We start from the raw sequence: 19,946 nt of genomic DNA, 5'->3' as shown, positions 1-19,946 counted from the left end.
GATCCCTTCTGTTCCCGGGAATCACATCAGGACTAAGTGCACTGTGCATTTCCCATCACTGGTAGCTAATCCCAACAATGACGTTGGGCATTGTTACCAATAGGCGAAGCACGGACAGAAAGACAGAGGCGAAGTGGCTTGGGCTGAGTCACACAGCAAAGTTAGAACTCCAGACTCCCAGCAACTAGCCTCGCCCTGGGCTCTGGCCCACACACCTGGCAGCTTGAGACTTGCTCCTTTTTGTACTCTGGGCAACAGACTCCCTGGCTAACCAAGCGGGTCTGACTTGTCTTACAGAAAAATGAAGCAAAATCTTCCTTGGGATGGTATCTTGTGATCTTTCTGTTTGCACTGGTTGGCAGGAGGCCAGGGTCCCCACTATTTACTGAGTGACCTTGAACACATCATTCAAAGTCTCCGGACTCTCGGTTTTCCCTTCAGTAAAATGTAGAGAAGAATTATTGATGCCTCCACCCCAGGGAAACTGAGGATGAGGTAGGGAGAGAAGGATTGGGGTGCACTCCCCCAATCTATTCTACATCACCCTTTACATGGGGGAGCACCAAACCTAACCAAGCATCACAATCACATGGGTAGCCTTTAAAAATACAGTTCCAATTCCTGGGCCTTGGCCAGCCCAACTGACTTGGAATTCTCCTTTCCCCGTGCCTCCTGGCCCCCAGTGTGAAGGGAGTCCCCTTGTGCTGAGCGGTGGGGTGATATCTCACTTCTCTCCAACCTGGCTTAGAGCACCTTCTCTACGGGACTACAGTGCAGTCTGTTCCCTGTCAGCACTCCCTTGGACATCCTGTTTCCCCAATTTGGGCACTTTGTACATATCGCCTGTTGTTTTTCAAATCTTTGCCTCTTGTTTCCTCAGTTAGCTACTGGAGGATAAGGACTGTGTCATATCCTTCTGTATTATTGCCCCACAAATGCCAGCTCCATTCGCACACAGTATATGTTCAATAAATATTTGTTGAACTGATGGAAATATTGTAGATGGGAAATCTGAAATAATTTCTTACTTATTTGGGGGGATGTTCTGTGCCCTTTGGCAGCTTTCTGATCACATGGAAAAAACTCTATAAACAAAGAGACGTTAGCTCTTTGTTTTGGCTGTGTTACAAACTCCCATTGTGACCTGTGGCAAGTCATTTGCCTTTTCTTGTGCTCAAGTGCCTCACGTGCAAAATCAGGGCTGATGGGCAAGCTTTCTGTTAGCGCTGGGTTTTTGGCTGCTTTGTGCGGGGAGTTAGCCACGCTGCCCGCAAAAGTTCGGGTCCCTCAGACAGGATGAAAAAATAGTAGGAAACAGACATAAGAATAACACACAGAGCCAAAGATATAGTTTATAAAGTAAAGACTTATGAAGATAGACATATCTCTTCCCTCAGAAATGCAGCCAAGACTGAATTCTTATAGCACAGGTACAGATTTTCGGTTGCCAAGGGTAATGGGATTTACTTAATAACGGGTAGTTTGGTTTAGGGTCAAAGTCTAAAAGGCTACTACAGATCCTTCAACTAACTCTATCTAGGTGAACAATGGGTTATAACATCTTCTTAGGGCAAACTTCTAAGTTGTATGATAAGGCTATTACTTTAGCAAAATCAGAGCATCGTGGCTCTGGTAATTGTGTATTAAAACAAATTTTGGAAGTCAAGCACGAGCTGTCTCTTATGCTGTTTACTTTAACCGCATGGTTCCGTCTGGGCCCGGCTGGGGCCCAGTATCTTATAATCAGCTCTCATCTCCGGAGGCCTGTCTCCCTTAATCAGCTCCGGCATCCCATGGCCCTAGGCCAGACCTGCTTTCTCTTTCAAAACAGGTGAGATTGCAGGGTGGCCTTGGAAAGCAGCCGCTATTGACCGCTCAGACGCCCTCCTGAGGCGAGGCAGCTTTTGATATGCTAACACGTTCACATTTTCCTTTAGGGCAAAGCCTTGCAAGACCCCCCAAATCATTTCTGTTTCTAAATATATATGGGGCATTTCTATAAATCAATATTTCTTAGGCTCAACAACTTTGTATATCAAGGGGCAGTCTTTTTTCCCATATCAATGCCATTAATGCCCAGGGTGCCTTTTTTTTTCCCCCATGTGAGGACTGCAGGTTGATGGGTCACCCCAATTTATAACATGAGAAACTCAAGTAGAGAGCAAGTAAGTGCTTTGGCCAGGCTTCCATGCATAGAGTGTGTGTGTGCACGCATGTATGTGTGTGTGTGTGTGTGTGTGTGGTTGGTCACTCCTCACACAGGACTCTGGCTTTGACTGGGTCTTCCCTCCCAGAGCTGTTTATCCATCCTTTTAAAGCACAGGACTGTTCACCCTTGATTAGCTGCATGCCCATTCTCCCCTCTATGAATGACCCAAGGCAAAGGTATGACCTACCAGCTAGTTTCCTTTTGTCCCTCTGCACACTCCCAGCCAGGGCCAGAATGTCCACTGCTATGTTTAGTAAGATGTGTTCAAGCACTGTCCTCAGACGAGGAGAGGAAGAATACAAGACACCAGTCCTTGCCCTCATAACAAATCAGGACAAAGCTGGCCAGGGCTTCAGGCCAATTTTGCCTATGTGCTCCTCGTGCCTTCCTGGCTACATTCTGAGTTTCTTTCTTTCCTTGGTCTCCTTTTCCCCCTATGTGCACCTTTCCTTCTCCCCTCTGACTCTCCCCCCCACCACCATGTCCTGTCTGTCTTACCTGAGAGAGGCTTTAGGGCTCGCTGCACAGAACCTGCTGTCTGGGACCTTGGTGTCCACTCAGGTGGGTTTAATGACCTAGAGAGACTCAGAGCCCGGAAGGAGCCTGGCATCCCCAGTTCTGAAACATGACTTCATACCAACTGAGATCAGCTCTGACATTTGTTCAGAAGCAAAAACGACGGTTTCTCGAGTTTAGGTGACTTGCCCGAGGTAACCCAGCTAAGAAGTGGCCACAGCTGAGCCAACTGTAGGTTTTCAGGTCCCTGGGGTGGCACTCTGCTTCAGGCAGTGCCCACCCGCTCTGGAGGGCAGTTGAGCTAGGGGCAAGTCCAGACTCTGCTTCCCTGCTTGCAGCAGTGCGACCCTAGGGAAGTGCATTATTCCTTTAGGTCTCCAAGTCTGTCTCTCATTTGTGCTCTGGTCCTAAATGTGGGGGTGGGAGGCAGACAAAACAGCACGTGTGGATGGCCACCACTCTGGCTGTCTGGATGTGTGCGCGGCACCGTCGAAGGCCCCTAGCCATCGTGAGCAAGGTACCCAGGCTCCTGCCTGGCCATACTCTCGCACAGCCCCCCCACTGGGACGCGCCAGTGTCAGAACTCAGCGCTCAGGAGCGGCGAATCTGGAGGCAGCTCAGCCGGCGGCTGTGCGGTGCCAGGCTCCGCGGACTTTCTCCGGAGTAGCGCTCTTGGCTCGAGCCTTCCGCCCGCCATTCTCTCACGCCCGCAGAGTACCCCCGACCCCAGCAGGCCGAGTTCTGGCGGCCGCGCCCATCCGGCCAGCGGCTGCCCGGCCGGGTGCGTCTCCAGCTGGGCGCCCGCCGGCCGCCCCAGCGCTACTTCTGGCGTTGGGAAGAGAGAGGGAAAGAGCGGGGCAGGCGGGGCGCCTTCCCCCAGGGCCGAGCCAGCACGCGCATCCTGTCCTCCAGTCCTTCACTGTCCCCCGAGCGCCGCCCAGGTCCTGCGCCCGCCGGACCCAATGCCCCGAGTCGCTCCCGGCACGGAAGACCAAGCGCCCTCAGAAAACCGCACTCACCACTTTTGGGGGGCTCCCGAGGGAAGGCAAGGAGCCGGGGCGGGGCTCTCTGGGCTCCTGGCTCGGGACGGGGGGCGGCACTCGCGGGTACCCGGCTCAACCCTCCTCTCGCCTTCGCAGACAGCAGCGTCTCGTCAGGAGGGAGCGCCTCCCTTGTCCCAGAAGACCACTCGGACCACCTGCATATAAAGGTACCCGCCTGTCCTGGGAGGGGCAGAGGGGCGCCAGCGAGTGGCTGGCAGAGGAAACCTGTTTGCTGGCCCATTGGGAGGTGGGAGGGGGTGGGGTTGGAGACGGAGAAGCCAGAGCGAAGACATTGGTTTCCCGGCTTCTTCTGGAAAGGAACTCGGTTGGGAGGGGGAAATGAGGCGGAGTGTAAACACAAACAACCTCAGAAAGAAGCCAAGAAAAGCTAAGCCAAAAGAAGCAAGCGCAACGCTGTTACAAAACTGTCTGGTTTTGTCACAATTTCCCCGGCGCCGGCCAATGAGCAGCGTGGCGGCGCGTCCCGTGGTGCCGTTTTATATAACACTTTGCTGAGACAAGACAGTTATTAGGCGGCGCGGGGCGGCCGGCATGGAGCTCGTAGAGGCGCGGCCGGGCCGGTCGCAGGGCGGCACGCCAGCCGTGGCAGCCCCGCTTTCCTCCAGCCACCGCTCCTTGCTTCTTGTCCCCAGTCCCTAGTCGCTTCTGCCCCGCGCGTGTCCCTGTCCCTATGGATTCAGACCGAACAGATGCTGCGCTTGCCCGCCGAGCTCAGCAGAAACTTAGAGCCGGCGGAGCCGGCGGAGCGGGTAGCATCGGCGGCCCGAGTAGACAGGGGCCCCCGCCCGGAGACGGCTACAGAGGGCCCCGCACCTCTACTGACGCGGGAGCCGGAGCAGGATCAGTCTCCGAGGACCTTGACGCCGGAGTGCAAAGTCCTGCTCACGCAGGCCGGTGCCTTGGCGTCAGGGGGGCGCCACCGGGAAGCCCTCGCGGTGTACAGACAGCTCTCAGAGCGGCAGCAGTTGGTGGCCGAGCAGCTGGAGCAGCTGGTGCGCTGCCTGGCGGAGAACGTCCGGCAAGGCGAGGCGTCGGCGCCAGCGCCCCCGGACGCGGGCAGCGGTGCAAGCTGCGTGGTGGCGGAGGAGGAGACAGGGGCGGCAGCGGTCGCGGCCACCGAGGTGTGGGACGGCTTTAAGTGCCGGAAGTGTCACGGATTTCTTTCAGACCCCGTGTCCTTGTCGTGCGGCCACACCTTTTGTAAACTGTGCCTAGAACGTGGGCGGGCAGCCGACCGGCGCTGTGCGCTGTGCGGGGTCAAGCTTTCCGCGTCGATGGTGGCCGCTGGGCGGGCGCGCGGGGCCCGGCGGGCTGGGCAGCAGGCGCCCCCGCCGCTGCGCGTCAACGTGGTGCTCAGCGGCCTCCTCGGCAAGTTGTTCCCCGGCCCGGCGCGGGCGTCGCAACTCCGGCACGAGGGCAACCGGCTGTACCGCGAGCGCCAGGTGGAGGCGGCACTGCTCAAGTACAATGAGGCAGTCAGGCTGGGTGAGCCCACCGCGCCACCGGGGCCAGGGCTGGGGCTCAGGCGACGCGAGGGGCCGGGAGAGTGAAGCTGGCAGGAGATGGGGCTTGGACCAGGGCAGAGGAGGGTGCGGGGACGGATGGACAGTGGCCCGGTGGGGGAGGGGATCTCTGTGGCTCCCTCTCTGACTGTCTTCCCCTCCTGAGCTATCTTTGGCTCTGCCTCTCTCTCTTGCTCTTTGTCTTTTCCCGCGACTCCTGTTAGCTTTTGTGTTTCTGTGCCTGTCAGCCTCTGTTTCTGTGTCACCTTGTTTCTGTCTCTTTGTCTCTGTCCCTTCGCATCTCTGTCGCTCTGTTTCTCTCTTGCTCGGTGTCACCGTCGCTCTTTCTCTGTCTCTCCCTGTCCCTCTGCACGCCCGGCCCCCTCTTACACCTGCCCGCACCTTCCTTGCCAGGCAGGAACTTTGCACCCTCCCCACACTTGCGCGGGGTCCTCCGGGCTCTTGCCAGTGGGAGATGTGCGGTCGGCGCCCGCGTCTGCTGCCCCCGCCGCCGGGAGTTGTCCCTTCCGGGGCCGCGGCTGCCTGTGGGGTGGGTCCGGCGTGGAATTAGGTCAGGAGAGCACTGGTTGCATAAGGGCCGCGGGCGGCCCGGGCCGGGCGGCCCCTCCTCCGCGCGGGCGGGCGGGATTGTGTAACGGCTGAGGTAACCGAAGTGGGCCACGCTCGCCTCGGAAACCATCCCGCGAGCGTGTGCGGGGGGCGGGGGAGCGCTCGCGCCCCGCTGCCCTGTGACTCATTGTCACCGCTTCCTATCACACGATCCTCGGCTGAAATAGATGCTCCCCCCGCCGCCAGCCCGCAGCCTGTGCCCTCAGCTCGAACCCCTGAACCCCGCCTGCCCGGCGAGAGACTGAGCCGGGCAACTGCTTGGGGATCCCCGGGGACTGTGCACTGGCTACGAATGGGGCGCGCCCCTGTCCGGCTTTCCTGAGCTGCCTGGGAGGGCTGGGTGGGCTTTGCAGTGTCAAGGGCAATGGGGGCGGCCCCCCACCTGCAGCTGGACTAGGGCACCCTAGCTCCCTCAGGGAGCCACTCTCCCCGACGCCCCACGCCCGGACCCAGGAAGTGGCCGCCGAGCCGCCAGCCGGCATCGCCCAGCCCCGGCAGACCGCCAGGAGCTCGGCCGGCGGGGCGCGGTGTCTGGCGAAGCATGCCAGGGAGGAGGCAGCAGGGCCGGGCAGCAGGGCCCTGGGATTCAAGGGTGCCCTGGGCCCGACTCCGATGGGTGGGGGAGGGTGGGCTGGAGTGTCCACGTGTTGAACCTCCAGCCAAACTTGCAACAGGTAATGGGGGAGGGGGAGGAACGAGGGCTGACTGGGCAAGGCTGGCAGCAGAGGGATGGGGGGTCCTCCGCTCCCTCCTCTTCTGTGCCCAGGACTTATCCCGTGCTTGTACCGGGGGCCGTTTATAAGGTCTTTTTCCCCTCTCATTTTGGCAGCTCCAAATGACCACTTGCTTTATAGTAACCGGTCTCAAATTTATTTCACCTTGGAATCTCATGAGGATGCACTACATGATGCAGAAATAGCATGTAAGCTCCGCCCAATGGGTTTTAAGGTGAGTGTGGGATCAGAGAGATGGGAAGGGGTTGGACTGTAGAGGGGAATTGGCAGGAAAGGCTGCCTCCATGGGAGCAGGGGCTCTAGAGCTCAAGCAGAGCAGGAAGAAGGCTTTGCAAAGGAGCTGGCGGGCCCTTGGGAAGGGGTGACTCAGGTCTGCAAGGGAACTGGATTCTTCCCCAATTCAATCTTCAACTGACGACCTGCAGAGCAGCCTGGGCTTTGTGACTCTCCAGAATATGGACTTGGGAGCTAGACTGCCTGAGTTCCTTTCTCAGCTCTGCTACCTTTACTGGCTGTGTGGCCTTGGGCAAATCACTTAACCACACAGAGCCTCATCTCCTCATCTGTAAAATGGGGATATTCAAAGCACCCACTAAATAGAGTTGTTGTCAGGATTACATGAGCTAATATATGTAAGGTGCTTACAGCGGTGCCTGGCACATAGCATTATCTATGTTTTCTACCACATTCATCATCATCGAGATTTTCCAGGAACATTGGAAAGAGGAGGGTGGGAGAAGTATTTGCTGGCCTGGCCCTCCTGAACTTCTACTGACAGCCAGGCTCCTTGGGAGCTTAGCCAGCTTTCTTTGAAGAGATCCTCACACTCACACAACGGTTGTGCCATTTCAAGTCCTTAATACAGTCAGTTGGCCTGCTGGCATCCCCGAGCATTTAGGTCACACGGTGGGGTGGAAAGAATGACAGCCTAGGCATCTCTGGGGATGCCAGGATGCAAAGTGTCACTTTCTGCATCGCTGTCTTGCCTGGGGACTGGCCCTCAGCCACGTGTCACTGTTTTGTTTAGAAGATTAAATTTAAGCCTGTGCTCTCCTACTTGAAACCTAAGTGACCATGGGGAAGTGTCTTCACTCTCTGAACAACAAGTATCCTTGTTTGCAAAATGAAGCTACTGCTAACTGCCCTGATTGCCTCACAGGGATGCAGTGAGGATCAAAGGTGAACACGGCCAAGAGGACGTTCTGCAAGTTATGAAGTTTGTGGGTCTTGGTGTAGTGCTCTCTCCGCACACCCCAAGGATGCCTTCCTCAGAAAACCAATTTATCCAAGTTCAGGTCCATGATCCCTTATTTGAATCTCATGGGACTTGATGTGTTCAGAATCCAGAATGTTTTAGATTTTGGAAAGATCATATATTAGATAATGTCCACAGTGCACGCTGGACAGGCCCCCCATAATCAAACACACTATTTCTGCAGCAAATGATATGAAAATTCACACTGAGTGGGACGAATATTCTAAAACACTTTACATCAGTGTAGGTCAGATTTTGTCACCTAATGACTTTTGATGCCAATCTTATAAAAATATTGGATTATCAGAATGTTTTAGGAACTGGGAAGTTCAGATAAAGCACAATATACTCTGCCATTAATGTCAGGTGAACTCATAAATGTTCTTTCATGAGAAGGTTTTCAAGAGTGATGATGGATTAGTATGTTCTCTTTCCTAAGGAACACATGTAGGGTTTAGTAGTGCTGTCTTAACCCAAGGGAGCTTCAGTGAGGGCATTTTAGGTCTCATGGCAGTATACGAGTCAGAGAGCTGCCTGGGGGTAAGAGGACTTCCCTTGCAACTCTTTCCACTCCCACCCTAAACCCAGGGCCCAGGGCCTTGACAGCGTGGTGGGAAGCAGGGCTGAGAAGCAGTGGAGCATTTTGGATGAAATGGGACCAGTGACTTCTCCGTGAAGGAAGAGTTGGTGGAAATATTAAACAGGAGTGTCGCTTCCCACAGTGGTGGGGTCAGGGGTGGGGGCAGTGATAAGAGAACTTGTCTTGGAGGTTGAGACAGGACTCAAACTGATGCGTATAATTCAAAACCACCTCATACCCTGATTTGCATCTTTCCCACAATTTCTATGTGAAATGCCCCACAGGAGGGGGTTCACCTGGCAGCCCTATTCCAGCCATGCAGCCAGGGCTCAGTGGTACTCAACACACCCTATCGGTGGCACAGCTCTCAGTGGGGTGAGCTGGCTGCCCCGAGCAGGGGGAACGTATGGGCTGCTGCTGCTTGGCATGATTAGTGGGATCCCAGAGGCCTCTGCAGTCGCCCTACACTTGCCCCTGTGGCTGCCCTGCGGTGTTACGCAAGCCTTTCTCCAGGAGTCCCTGGTAAACGCTGCTGGGAGGAGCAACAAGGGAGGACATCAGCAACCATGTCAGCCAAGAGTAGGCTCCAGAAGGAGGTGGGGGCATAGGGAGAGGTCCCCAAGAGGTTTGGAGCAGGGGCCACTGCCCAAGAAGGCAGCTCCACCAGCCCCTACAGCGAGGCCACAGCCCGAGGGCTCCAGGGCCCACAGAGGCCTGTTAGCAGGGGAGGCAGGGGAGTGCCCAGCAGCTGCGACCTGGATCGTTTCATTCACTAAGTTAGACTTCGGGTCAGCCATGGAGGCAAGGGAGTGGGGAGCAGGCTACTGAGGGGTGGCCTGGGTGACTCAAGTGAAATACCCTGCAAGCCAAGTTGCAAATGGCCACCTGTCCCAAGGCACACAAAAGGCAGCCCTCTCCCCTTGTCTTTTCATCTTCTTTCCTCTTCCCCAGGATGCTCCTCTGCTCTCCCTACTATGTCTCTCCCAGGGCAGTTGGGCTTGGAGCCTGAGGACCATGAACTTCTTTAAACCTTTTAAAGACACGGTGAGGGAACAGAAGTGAGTTGAGTCCCTAGGAGTGAAAATATTTGCCCAACCCCTGCTTAGCCCCCGGAAGGGCAGTCCACTTTGTGGGGAAAAGCATTCTGGGAGTCCTAGGACCACAGTCCTAGTTCTAGCTTTGCCACTAGCTACCTTTGAGGTCTTGGAGAGGCCATTTCCCTTCTCTTGGCCCCTTCAGAAAAATGATCAGTAAGTTCAGGTGCTCACTCAAGTCACACTAGGTCTCTGCTTGACGCACTAATTCAAAGGAAGGCATATCTGGGCAGGCCCTGCAAGCTGGTTAGTATGTGGTCAAATGGGGGTTCTTGCTACATATTTGGTGGTACCTCCATTCAATGGAGGGGCAGAGACGAGGTCGCATGGCACAATGGTTAAGAATACGGGCTTTGGGCCGGGCGCGGTGGCTCACACCTGTAATCCTAGCAGTCTGGGAGGCTGAGGCAGGAGGATCATTTGAACTCAGGAGTTTGAGACCACCCCGAGCAAGAGCGAGACCCCATCTCTACTAAAAATGGAAAGGCGTTAGCTGGACAACTAAAAATATACGGAAAAAAAATTAGCCGGGCATGGTGGTGCATGCTTGTAGTCCCAGCTACTCGGGAGGCCGAGGCAGAAGGATCGCTTGAGCCCCGGAGTTGGAGGTTGCCGTGAGCTAGGCTGATGCCACTGCACTCTACCCGGGCAACAGAGTGAGACCCTGTCCCCAAAAAAAAAAAAAAAAAAAAAAAAAGAAAGAAACGAGAATACGGGCTTTGGTATTAGTCAGTCCCAGATTCACACCCTGATTCCACAATTTACCAGCTGTGTTACTTTGGGCACGTTCCTTTTTGGGGGATTCAGAACAACTGCCTACATTTTATGGCTGTAGATAAGAGAGTCCTTTTAAAGCATTTCACACACTAGTGAGTGCTCAGTCAGTATTTAATGATTGCTATTAATAGCAGCAGCCTTAATAAGGTGACTCAAATGGTGCTGAATGCTACTGTTTTCTTCCAGGCACACTTTAGAAAAGCCCAAGCGTTAGCCACCCTAGGCAAGGTGGAGGAAGCACTAAGAGAGTTTCTCTATTGTGTGTCCCTCGATGGAAAGAACAAGAGAGCAAGATCTGAAGCCCAAAGGGTGAGTTGAAATGACATCAGGTCCATGTGCCTAATGGACCCTCACCTCTCTGTTTTCTCTAGGGAGGGGAGTGAGGGTGCTGCCCTCCCTGGCATTTGGGGTCCTGAGTGGGTGGTTCCCTGGGTTAAGGGGATGAGAGGGAGACACAAGGGCTCACCAACACCATCCTCCTGGCGTGTACAATCAGATTGGGCAGTTCCCGCGTTTTTGGAGGAGCCTATGAGGAATGTTCTTGCTTGTTTGATTCAGGGTCTGGATTGTCAGTGGGATAAAAACCAAAACCAAGTAGATTAACATGGGCATTGAGGCTCACGGAGGAGGTTCTGGGTGTTGGTCTGGGGTGTGGGGCTGCCTGTAGTTGTATAACTTTTCTTTGGCTGAATCACAGTTTCGCTAGCCACACAGGACAGCCAGCTCCTGGGCAAGGACTTTGGTGTCCCAACTCCCCTGCCATACACAGAACTCCTTTGCTAGAAATAAAACACACTGTCTCACAGATGCAAGTCAGAGACCATTATAATATAATCCAAACGATCATTCCAACCCTTGCGTCCCAGGAGAATGTGGTTGTTATCAAAAACATTGCATGAAATAGTGAGAACGTGAGTGAAGGCTCATGCATCCTCAATTCGTGGGCTTTGCTGTTTATTGTTTTGCAATGTACTCTCCTGGGGTCTGGCTCATTGGCCTGAAAGTTGGATGCTCACAGTCGGTGGTCATCTCTGCTCTTCTTGTGCCTCGGTCTCTATTTACCACCAGGCCCCAAGGCTTCTGTCCCGGTGTGGTTTACCGGAGCAGTGGATGCCGGAGCAAGAGACAGGACTGGTTCTGACGGCTCTAGAAAGGAAGCTTTAGCAAAATCGATGACCTAGGGGAAACTGGGCTCTGGATTTTCTGTCTTTCACAGAGGATTTCGTTTCTGAGAGGTTGCTTGGAACTGGTTTGGGAATGTGGACAAGGTGTATTTGAGAGGAACACGGGTCAGGGAGAGTTTTTCCTAGCTGTGGATCCTTCCTCAGTCTTAAGTGTAGTCAGTGATGTGAGCAATAATAATAATACTAAGAGGAAGAATAGCTAACATTTGTTGAGTATTTCCTCTGCACCAGGCACTGTGCTAGGCACTTTGTATGGAAGATATAATTTAAACCCTCCAACATCCCTATGAGGGTACGTACGGTTATTCATCCCCATGTGCAGATGAGACAGATGACTTTCCTGAGGTCACACAGCTAGCGATTGGTGGGAAAGCATTCACACTCAACACTGTCTTCTTCCAAAGCCTGGTCTTAGCTGCTCCACCATCCTGCTGCCCCACGAGACCCTCTCCAGGGTCTCAGCACTCACTGGTGGGGCTGGGTCAAAAGTAGCAATGGAATTATCTAGTTCTGGGATGGACTAAGGCAGTTAGAAAAGCTCTGACTTCAAGGAAAGAGTGTGCAAAGGCTGACTGGCCAACAGAGGCAGGTCCCTGGCCCAAGGATGAATGGTTTCTTTACTCCTGTTTGTCCCTTTCCCAGTTGGCATCAGAAGTTCTAGTATCATTAGTTGGGTTGACCTGTCTTTCCAGGCCGTTTTTATAGACCAGCAGCTGTCATGTCAGCAACTACCTAACAGGATGAGGCAAGACATTTTGGGAAGCTCGGGAGACCCAAAGAGGCATAAGTCACAGTCTCAGTCTTCAAGGAGGTTGCAATCTTGCATTTGTTAAGATGAATGCCAGGCAGTACAAGAGAGCATATGTTCATGAGGAGCGTCATGGAGTTCTGAAGGTAGCGCAAAAATGTAGAGGCTAATTTCCATTGAGTGTGATGAGGTCTTGGCAGCCATTTAAGAATACTGAGAGACCTTAGTTGTGCTTATTTACTGATCATTCCAGTTTCAGGGCTCAAGATTTGACAGAGATGGTCCAGGTTCACTTGGCATTAATAAGCTGCCTTAGAACTCACAGGCCAACGGTTTTGAAAAAATGTTAGTTTTTACCTCAGATTCTTTTTTTTTTTTCCTTCTTGACCTAATTGGGCCTTTCTAAGACTGACCCTGAAGTGAAATTGACTTTCGGTCATGTGGAATGATTATTCTCACTGAGAGTTGACCCCGACTTTTGTTTTCCAGAGCCATTGAGACGGCCTAGAGAGAGATCTTAGGTAGTAAAGCGAAGAAGGGAAGTGCTGCTGTTATTTGTGCTTTATTTCCTTTGATTTCTCCCCTCAGCCTCCTTCTCCCTCCTGCCGTCCTCTGCCCTTTCATCCTTGTACCTCGGGATGCTGTGTGTCTGCCACTGAAGAGCATCATGCTTTTGTTTGGGAGAATTCCAGGAAGGCTGCCTCAGAAGTGGGTTGGTCCTGTTGGGCCACTCAGCAGGGCTTCTGAGGGCCAGCTGTGGCTCCTGGGGAGGAGGGACCTCTGACAGCTGGCATCGATGGCCTGGGGCACTGTGAGCACCTCCCCATCTCCCTCCTTTCTTTGCCAGCTCATCCATGGGCAGTGGATTTCCTAGAGCTGGAAGGATCTGTATGAGGACTTTGGGCCTGAATGCTAGGCCTGTCCCTGGGCCCTGGGATGGATAAGTGTCTCCATTCAATTCCATCTAGTGTGTTGAGCATCTATTGGGCATCTGTTATGTGCCCTCCAGAAGCCGGTCATCTGGTTGGAGAGAAAGACTTACATCTGTGGTGCAGTTCCAGGGTAACATAAGATGGTGTCATTTAAGATGCTATATTGTGGTGCAGTAGAGAACATGAAGGGACAGGAGAGAGCAGGGAGACTGGAGTAGTAAGGGAAGGCAGCACTGAGCGGGGCTTGGAAGGCCCAACAGGGTTTGGCTACATGGCAAGTGCTGGTGTCTGAAGGAACATCATGAAGGAAACTGCTGGGGGCCAGCCAGAGAAGAAATCAACCTGGAGTTTGGTGTTCTGTCAAGTTCCGCTGATCACTGAATACCCCGACCATGTACCCTGAACCATGGGGTAGAGCATCCCACAGTGGGTCTCCAGACACTGCAGGCGCTGCTAAGTGGTAAACACTTGAGCATGTTTTAGAAGCCAATTGACCTGCCCTCCTCGTATTACATGTTACACTATGTACATGTATGTATGTATGTATATATGCACATATATTTTCATAATCCCTGCTGGCACAGGGGGAAGTTGAAGCAAGGATGTGGACAGCTAATGGTGAAGCCTGCATTAAAACACGCATCTCTGACCCCCAGTCCTTTCTGGTTCTTCTCACTCTACCCTCCCAGCTTATCCAATTGCAAGGGAATCCAGCAATCGATTGGAACCTGCCTGCCCCCAGTACTTGAACTTAACCCAACATTTTCTGGGAAGTGAAAGCCAGCATGGGGGAGGTGAGGCTGGGAGAAGAGGGAAGAAGTTTGGGTTCTGCTGTTCCTAACACTTGAGTGCTCATGTTCCCAGCTCTGAAGATATTAAAGATCCAGGGGTGATGGTGGGGGCAGGAGGAAGCAATAATATAATTGAGGAATCTTTTCCCAGCCTTCTACGTTACATACCATCAAATTCACTCATTTTAAGTATACAATTTTTAAAATAAATTTATGGCGTTATACAGCTACCCATCCCTACAGTCCTGTTGTGGAACATTTCTACTAACTCCTCCACCCCCACTAAAATTCCCCTAAGCCTGTTTGCAGTTGATCTCCCCTCTCACCTTTAACCTAAAGCAACCACATATCTTCTTCTTTCTGTCTCTATATAGCTGCTTTTTCTGGATATTCCATATGAATGGACTCACACAATATGTGGTCTTTTGTGTCTGGCTTCTTTCACTTAGCATGATGTTTTCAAGGTTCATTCATTCCTTTTTCTGCCTGAATAATATTCCATTGTATAGATATACCAAATTTTGGTTTTCCACTTATCCGTTGATAGATATTTGAGCTTTTTCCAGTTTTTCATTGTTATGAATAATTCTACTATGAACCCTCATGTACAAGTTTTTGTGTGGACATGTGTTTTCAGTTCTCTTGGATATATACCTAGGAGTGGAATTGCTGGGTCATATAGTAACTGTATGTTAACTCTTTTTAGGAACTTCTGGACTGTTTTCCAAAGCGACTGCACCATTTTCTATTTCCACTGGTAAATGTATGAGGGTTCTAATTTCTCCACATATTCACCAATGCTTTTTTGTGTCTTTTTGCTTGGTATCGCATCGTGATGTTAATTTCCCTAGACTGAGTGATTTGGGGTTGTATTTGGTTAGCTAGTTCCATTTCACTGAAATGAATGCCTTTTTTAACGTTATAAGAATTAGGAGTGGAAATGAATACTACATGGTCCTTCCTTGCAAGGAGCGCCTGGTTCCTTCAGGGAGACACACAGAGAATCAGATGATTACTGTGTAGTGTGTTAGGTGCTCTGATGGAGTTGAGCGTGGGGTGCTGTGCGAGCAGAGAAGAGGGACACTTAACCCGGCTTGAGGAGGGGCAGAAGACAGTGTTAAAGAAACCTTTTCTAGGAGGGTTCTTAATGTGCCTCTGGCTTCCTTTCATTTATTTTTATCAAAATTATACATGTATATACTGTACTTTAAAAAAGCCAAATAGTTCTACAAGATTTGTTTTTTTTTTTAAATGGGGGGGAATCTTTTGCTTCCATCCCCATTCCCTGTGCCCCCCAAAGCAACCACTTTCTATTCTTTTGACTCTTTGGATATTTACCTCTAAATCTTTACATAGCATATTTTTATTTGAGAGAGAAAAAAGGTAAGCCCTGACATAGGCCAAACAATTACCATCCTCGCACTGGTTTTTAAATCGGCCGGCCCTAGTGACTATTCACGGGTGGTTAATTATGAAAGGCACAGTCACAGTGTAACCTACCCTCTGTCAATCTAGATGAAAGAAGACAGGCACACGCAACAGTTTGGTGCTTGAGTAACTGAAGTAATACAATATATGCATTTTTAAAATGTGGCTGAGGAGTTCTTTTCCTTATTGGTACTTTACTATCATAAAGCTTCAATAAGCCAGTGCCCAAATGCAACTGTCAATTAAGAGAAATACTGTTTTTACTCAGACTTTCTTAAAAAAACAAAATCACAAACAAGCAGCATGGTATAGTACAGGGATTGGCAAACTGTGACCTGTGAGCTAAGAATGCTTTTTTCAGATGAACATTTACAACCAGTTTGATGATAGGGAACACTAACTTTCAACACCAGTGAAGCAAAATGTTATTCTTCTATTCCATTCTTTTCATTAGTAGACCTGTATTATAAAACATTATAGTTAAATATTATTATAGTTTGAATTTAATTAATAAGAAATTTGTAGAAATTTGTAGAAATTTGTTTTCTTTCATTATATAAATACCCACATAATATCCCCAGTTTTGCTTCTTGGTCCATAAATGCTGAAATGTTAACTCTCTGGCCTTCACAGAAAAGTTTGCCGACTCCTAGCTTAATAGAATAAAAAGGGGAATGGAAAACAATTGCCATGTCCTTGCGGTGTGATCTTGGGAAGTCACTTCACTTCTCTGGTCTTTATTTTTATTATCTATAAAATGGAGATAAAGGGTAATGGGTCGATTAAAGTCTAGGGTGAAGTTTTTGATTAATCAATTAATTATAAAAATATTTATGGAGTTACTGTTATGCACCAAGAACTGTTAAAGGTATTGGGGATACAGCAGGAAACAAAATTCCTATCCTGAAAAAGGATACTATTCTAAATGAAAAGAGACTTAAGATGCAATCGATGTGTGGTCTGAGATTGGATCCTGATTTGAACAAACTAGTTTTATAGGACATTTCTTGGAGAATTAGGGAAATTTGAATATGGATGGGTATTAGATTAGATGAAAACTTACAGGCCAGGCGCGGTGGCTCACACCTCTAATCCTAGCACTCTGGGAGGTCGAGGCAGGAGGATTGCTTGAGGTCAGGAGTTCGAGACCAGCCTGAGCAAGAGCGAGACCCTGTCTCTACTAAAAATAGAAAGAAATTAGCCGGACAACTAAAAATAGAAAACATTAGTGGGGCATGCTGGTGGGTGCCTGTAGTCCCAGGTACTCTGGAGGAGGCTGAGGCAGGAGGATCGCTTGAGCCCAGGAGTTTGAGGTTGCTTTGAGCTAGGCTGACACCACAGCACCTGGCCCGGGCAACAGAGTGAGACTCAGTCTAAAAAAAAAAGAAAAAACAAAACTTATTATCATGGACTAGTGGAGGTTATTAACTGAAAAAAGCAGTTATAAAACATGTACAGTATTATCTCATTTTGGTAAGATATGCATATATGTATTATATATACTTAGGAAAAGATCTGCAAGAGTATATACTAAGCTGTTAACAGTGATGATTTCTGTGTGGTGGGAATATAATGTTTCTATTTATTTTTCTTTTCTAATTTTCTACAATGAATATATAGTACTTTTGTAAGAATAAAGGATTATTTCTAATTTTAAAAATAGTCTATCTCTTCATGGAGCTTAAATGCTTGTACGTATTCATGTTGTCAAATCTGTCACGTGTAAGAATGGAAGGTCCCCCCAACCACTGCAGGTAACAAAGGATCGAGACAGGCTGTAAAATAGCTACAGAATGTAAACTGATGATGCTACTGGCATTTCCCTTAGAGTCTCACTGGTAAGGAGAGCTTTCTTACACCCAATCTTTCAAATGGCATGGGATTTTGTAGGGTGGCCAGCAATTAAAAAGAAGGACTAGAGATGCAAATGTTGGCAGTGTCCATTTAAACATTGCTCAGGAAAGAAGGGATACAAACAACAGGAAAATGTGCCCAGTCTGATACCGGTGGTAAGAGATTCCCTGTTGCATTGATGAACACATTGGGCCACCAAAGCCTGATGCAATTAAGCATTTGAATCATATAACAACTACTCTTGTTCTTTTTTTTTTTCTATTTTTTAGTAGAGACGGGGGTGGAGGGGGGGGTCTCACTCTTGCTCAGGCTGGTCTCGAACTCCTAACGTCAAGCAATCCTCTTGCCTCAGCCTCCCAGAGTGCTAGCTCCTCTTGTTCTTGTTCTTGTTCTTGTTCTAGGCCAGGGGTCAGCAAACTATGGCCTGTTGACCAAATCTGGCTGACCATCTGTTTTCATAAATAAAGTTTTATTAGGACACAGCCACACTTATTTGCTTACATACTGTCTACCACTGTTTTTGCCCTACAATGGCAGAGTTGAGTAGTTGTTACAGAGACTGTATATGACCCACAAAGCCACAACCACTTACTCTCTGGCCCTTTAAAGAAAAAGTTTGTGGACCCCTGTTCTAGATTCACCAGAAAACTGCCTCAGTAGGTATGTCTGTGAGAAGAAAAGCCCCACTTATAATTTGTTATATTAACAAATTGATGTTCTGATTTATAAACCTCTTTCTTGCCTTCGCTTTATTAGCATGTGTCAGCATTCTTGATTTCAGATGACTCTAGATTGGATTTCTTACCCTGCAAAGCTGAGGTGAAGGCCAAGCCATGGAAATTCAGCGAAAATTTATCAAGGTAAATGCTGCAGTGGGAGCCCTATCACTAACTAGATAGTTGGTGTTCCATTCACCCAGCTAAGATCTATTAATACTTATGCTTCAAATTCAGTTCAAGTGCCACCTCTTCCCAGAAACCTCCTCTGATGCCTTACCTTCTATCATAACACTTAACATGCTGCCCAGTAATCGTGGATTCCTTCTCTGTGTCTCCACTGGAGAGGGCAAGGACCATGTTTGCTTGTTCCTTGGTATGTCCCCTGAGCCTAGCCTAATGCCTAGCATATAGTAATTTACTAGCTGTGTCTCCTTGGCCATGCCAATTCTCTGATCCTCAATTTTCTCCTCTGCAAAATGGAGATGATAATAATCATAGCTAATGCATAGGGTTTTTGTGAGGATTAAATGAGCGTGTATTAGCTATTCAGTAAATACTTGTGGAATAAGTGAATGAATTACATGTAGGAAGTTGTTTGGATTGCATTGGGCATTGTGAAAGTCTGCATGAGCAGAATGTAAAATAATGTGGAATTGTTTTGTTTACACTCGTTAGACCATCAACACACTTACTCTACGTTGCCCACCCAGACTAGCATCATTGATTTATTCTGTCAACACTTAGTAAGTGCCTACTCTGTGCCAGATACTATGCTAGGTACTAAGGATACAGCAGAATTAACACAGTCTCTGCCCTCATGGAGATTACATTCTCCTGGGAAAGATGGGTCAATAAATAAGCTGCTACATAAGAATATATTACAGACTGTGGTAAGTGATAAAGAAAATAAAGATTAAGAAAATATGTAATAAATGCCACAGAATTTCAGAGGAAGTGAAATGAACTTGTAGCTGGTAAGGCAGAAAAAAAATCGTGGTGGGAATACATTTGAGCTGGGCTTTAAAAGGATTCAGAAGGTTTAACTGAAACCAGTGGGGACATGTCAGGCCACTAGATTAATATTACTATATTAGAGACAGAAATGATTTCAGGAGTTTTGCAAGGTTTTGCAAGGAATATGTGAATGTGTTAGTTTGCATATCAAAAGCTGCCTCGCCTCAGGAGGGCGTCTCAAAGGTCAGGGGCAGCTGCTTTCCAAGGTGATGCTGCAGTCTCAAACCTGTGGTTTTCGCCTGTTTTGAACGACAAAGCAGATTTGCATGGAGCCATGGGACTGGAGCTGATCAAAGAGAGTGCCCGGAGAGATTGACACCTGTGGCTACAAGCAATTAGCTCTCCTTGGCAAGGGCCACTGGTAATGAAGAGAAACAACAACAACCAAAAGGTATAAAAGCAATTAGCTAATCCATTCATGAATTGATTGGCATTTGGTTTGTTTGCACATCTTTGCAATTGTGAATTGTGCTACTGTAAACATTCGGGTACAGGTGTCTTTGACATAGAATGACTTTTGTTCCTTTGGGTAGATGCCCAATAATGAGATTGCTGGATCGAATGGTAGGTCTACTTGAATCTGTTTAAGGTATCTCCATAATGCTTTCCACAGGGGTTGCACTAGTTTGCAGTCCCACCAGCAGTGTATGAGTGTTCCTGTCTCTCCGCATCCACGCCAACATGTGTTGTTTTGGGACTTTTTGATAAAGGCCATTCTCACTGGAGTTAAGTGATATCTCATTGGGGTTTTGATTTGTATTTCCCTGATGATTAGGGACGTTGAGCATTTTTTCATATGTTTGTTAGCCATTCTTATATCTTCTTTTGAAACATTTCTATTCATGTCGTTTGCCCACTTTTTGATAGGGTTGTTTGATTTTTCCTTGCTGATTTTCCTGAGTTCTAAATAGATTC

General features: G+C 49.3%; 1 protein-coding gene across 1 annotated transcript in view; it reads left to right on the top strand.

Annotated features, from left to right (window-relative positions):
- The first annotated feature begins 5,989 nt into the window (after positions 1-5,989).
- LOC138377984 (LON peptidase N-terminal domain and RING finger protein 3) overlaps positions 5,990-19,946 on the top strand; it is a 129,209-nt gene continuing 115,252 nt past the window's right edge. The window contains exons 1-3 of the mRNA XM_069463191.1: positions 5,990-6,595; positions 6,751-6,869; positions 10,548-10,670. Coding sequence (XP_069319292.1) covers positions 6,463-6,595; positions 6,751-6,869; positions 10,548-10,670 — 375 coding nt within the window. The 5' untranslated portion in view covers positions 5,990-6,462. The remainder of the gene's footprint in view (positions 6,596-6,750; positions 6,870-10,547; positions 10,671-19,946) is intronic.

This window comes from Eulemur rufifrons, chromosome 30 (assembly GCF_041146395.1).
Source record: "Eulemur rufifrons isolate Redbay chromosome 30, OSU_ERuf_1, whole genome shotgun sequence".
NCBI lineage: Eukaryota > Metazoa > Chordata > Mammalia > Primates > Lemuridae > Eulemur > Eulemur rufifrons.
This window is presented reverse-complemented; position numbering and strand designations above follow the sequence as displayed.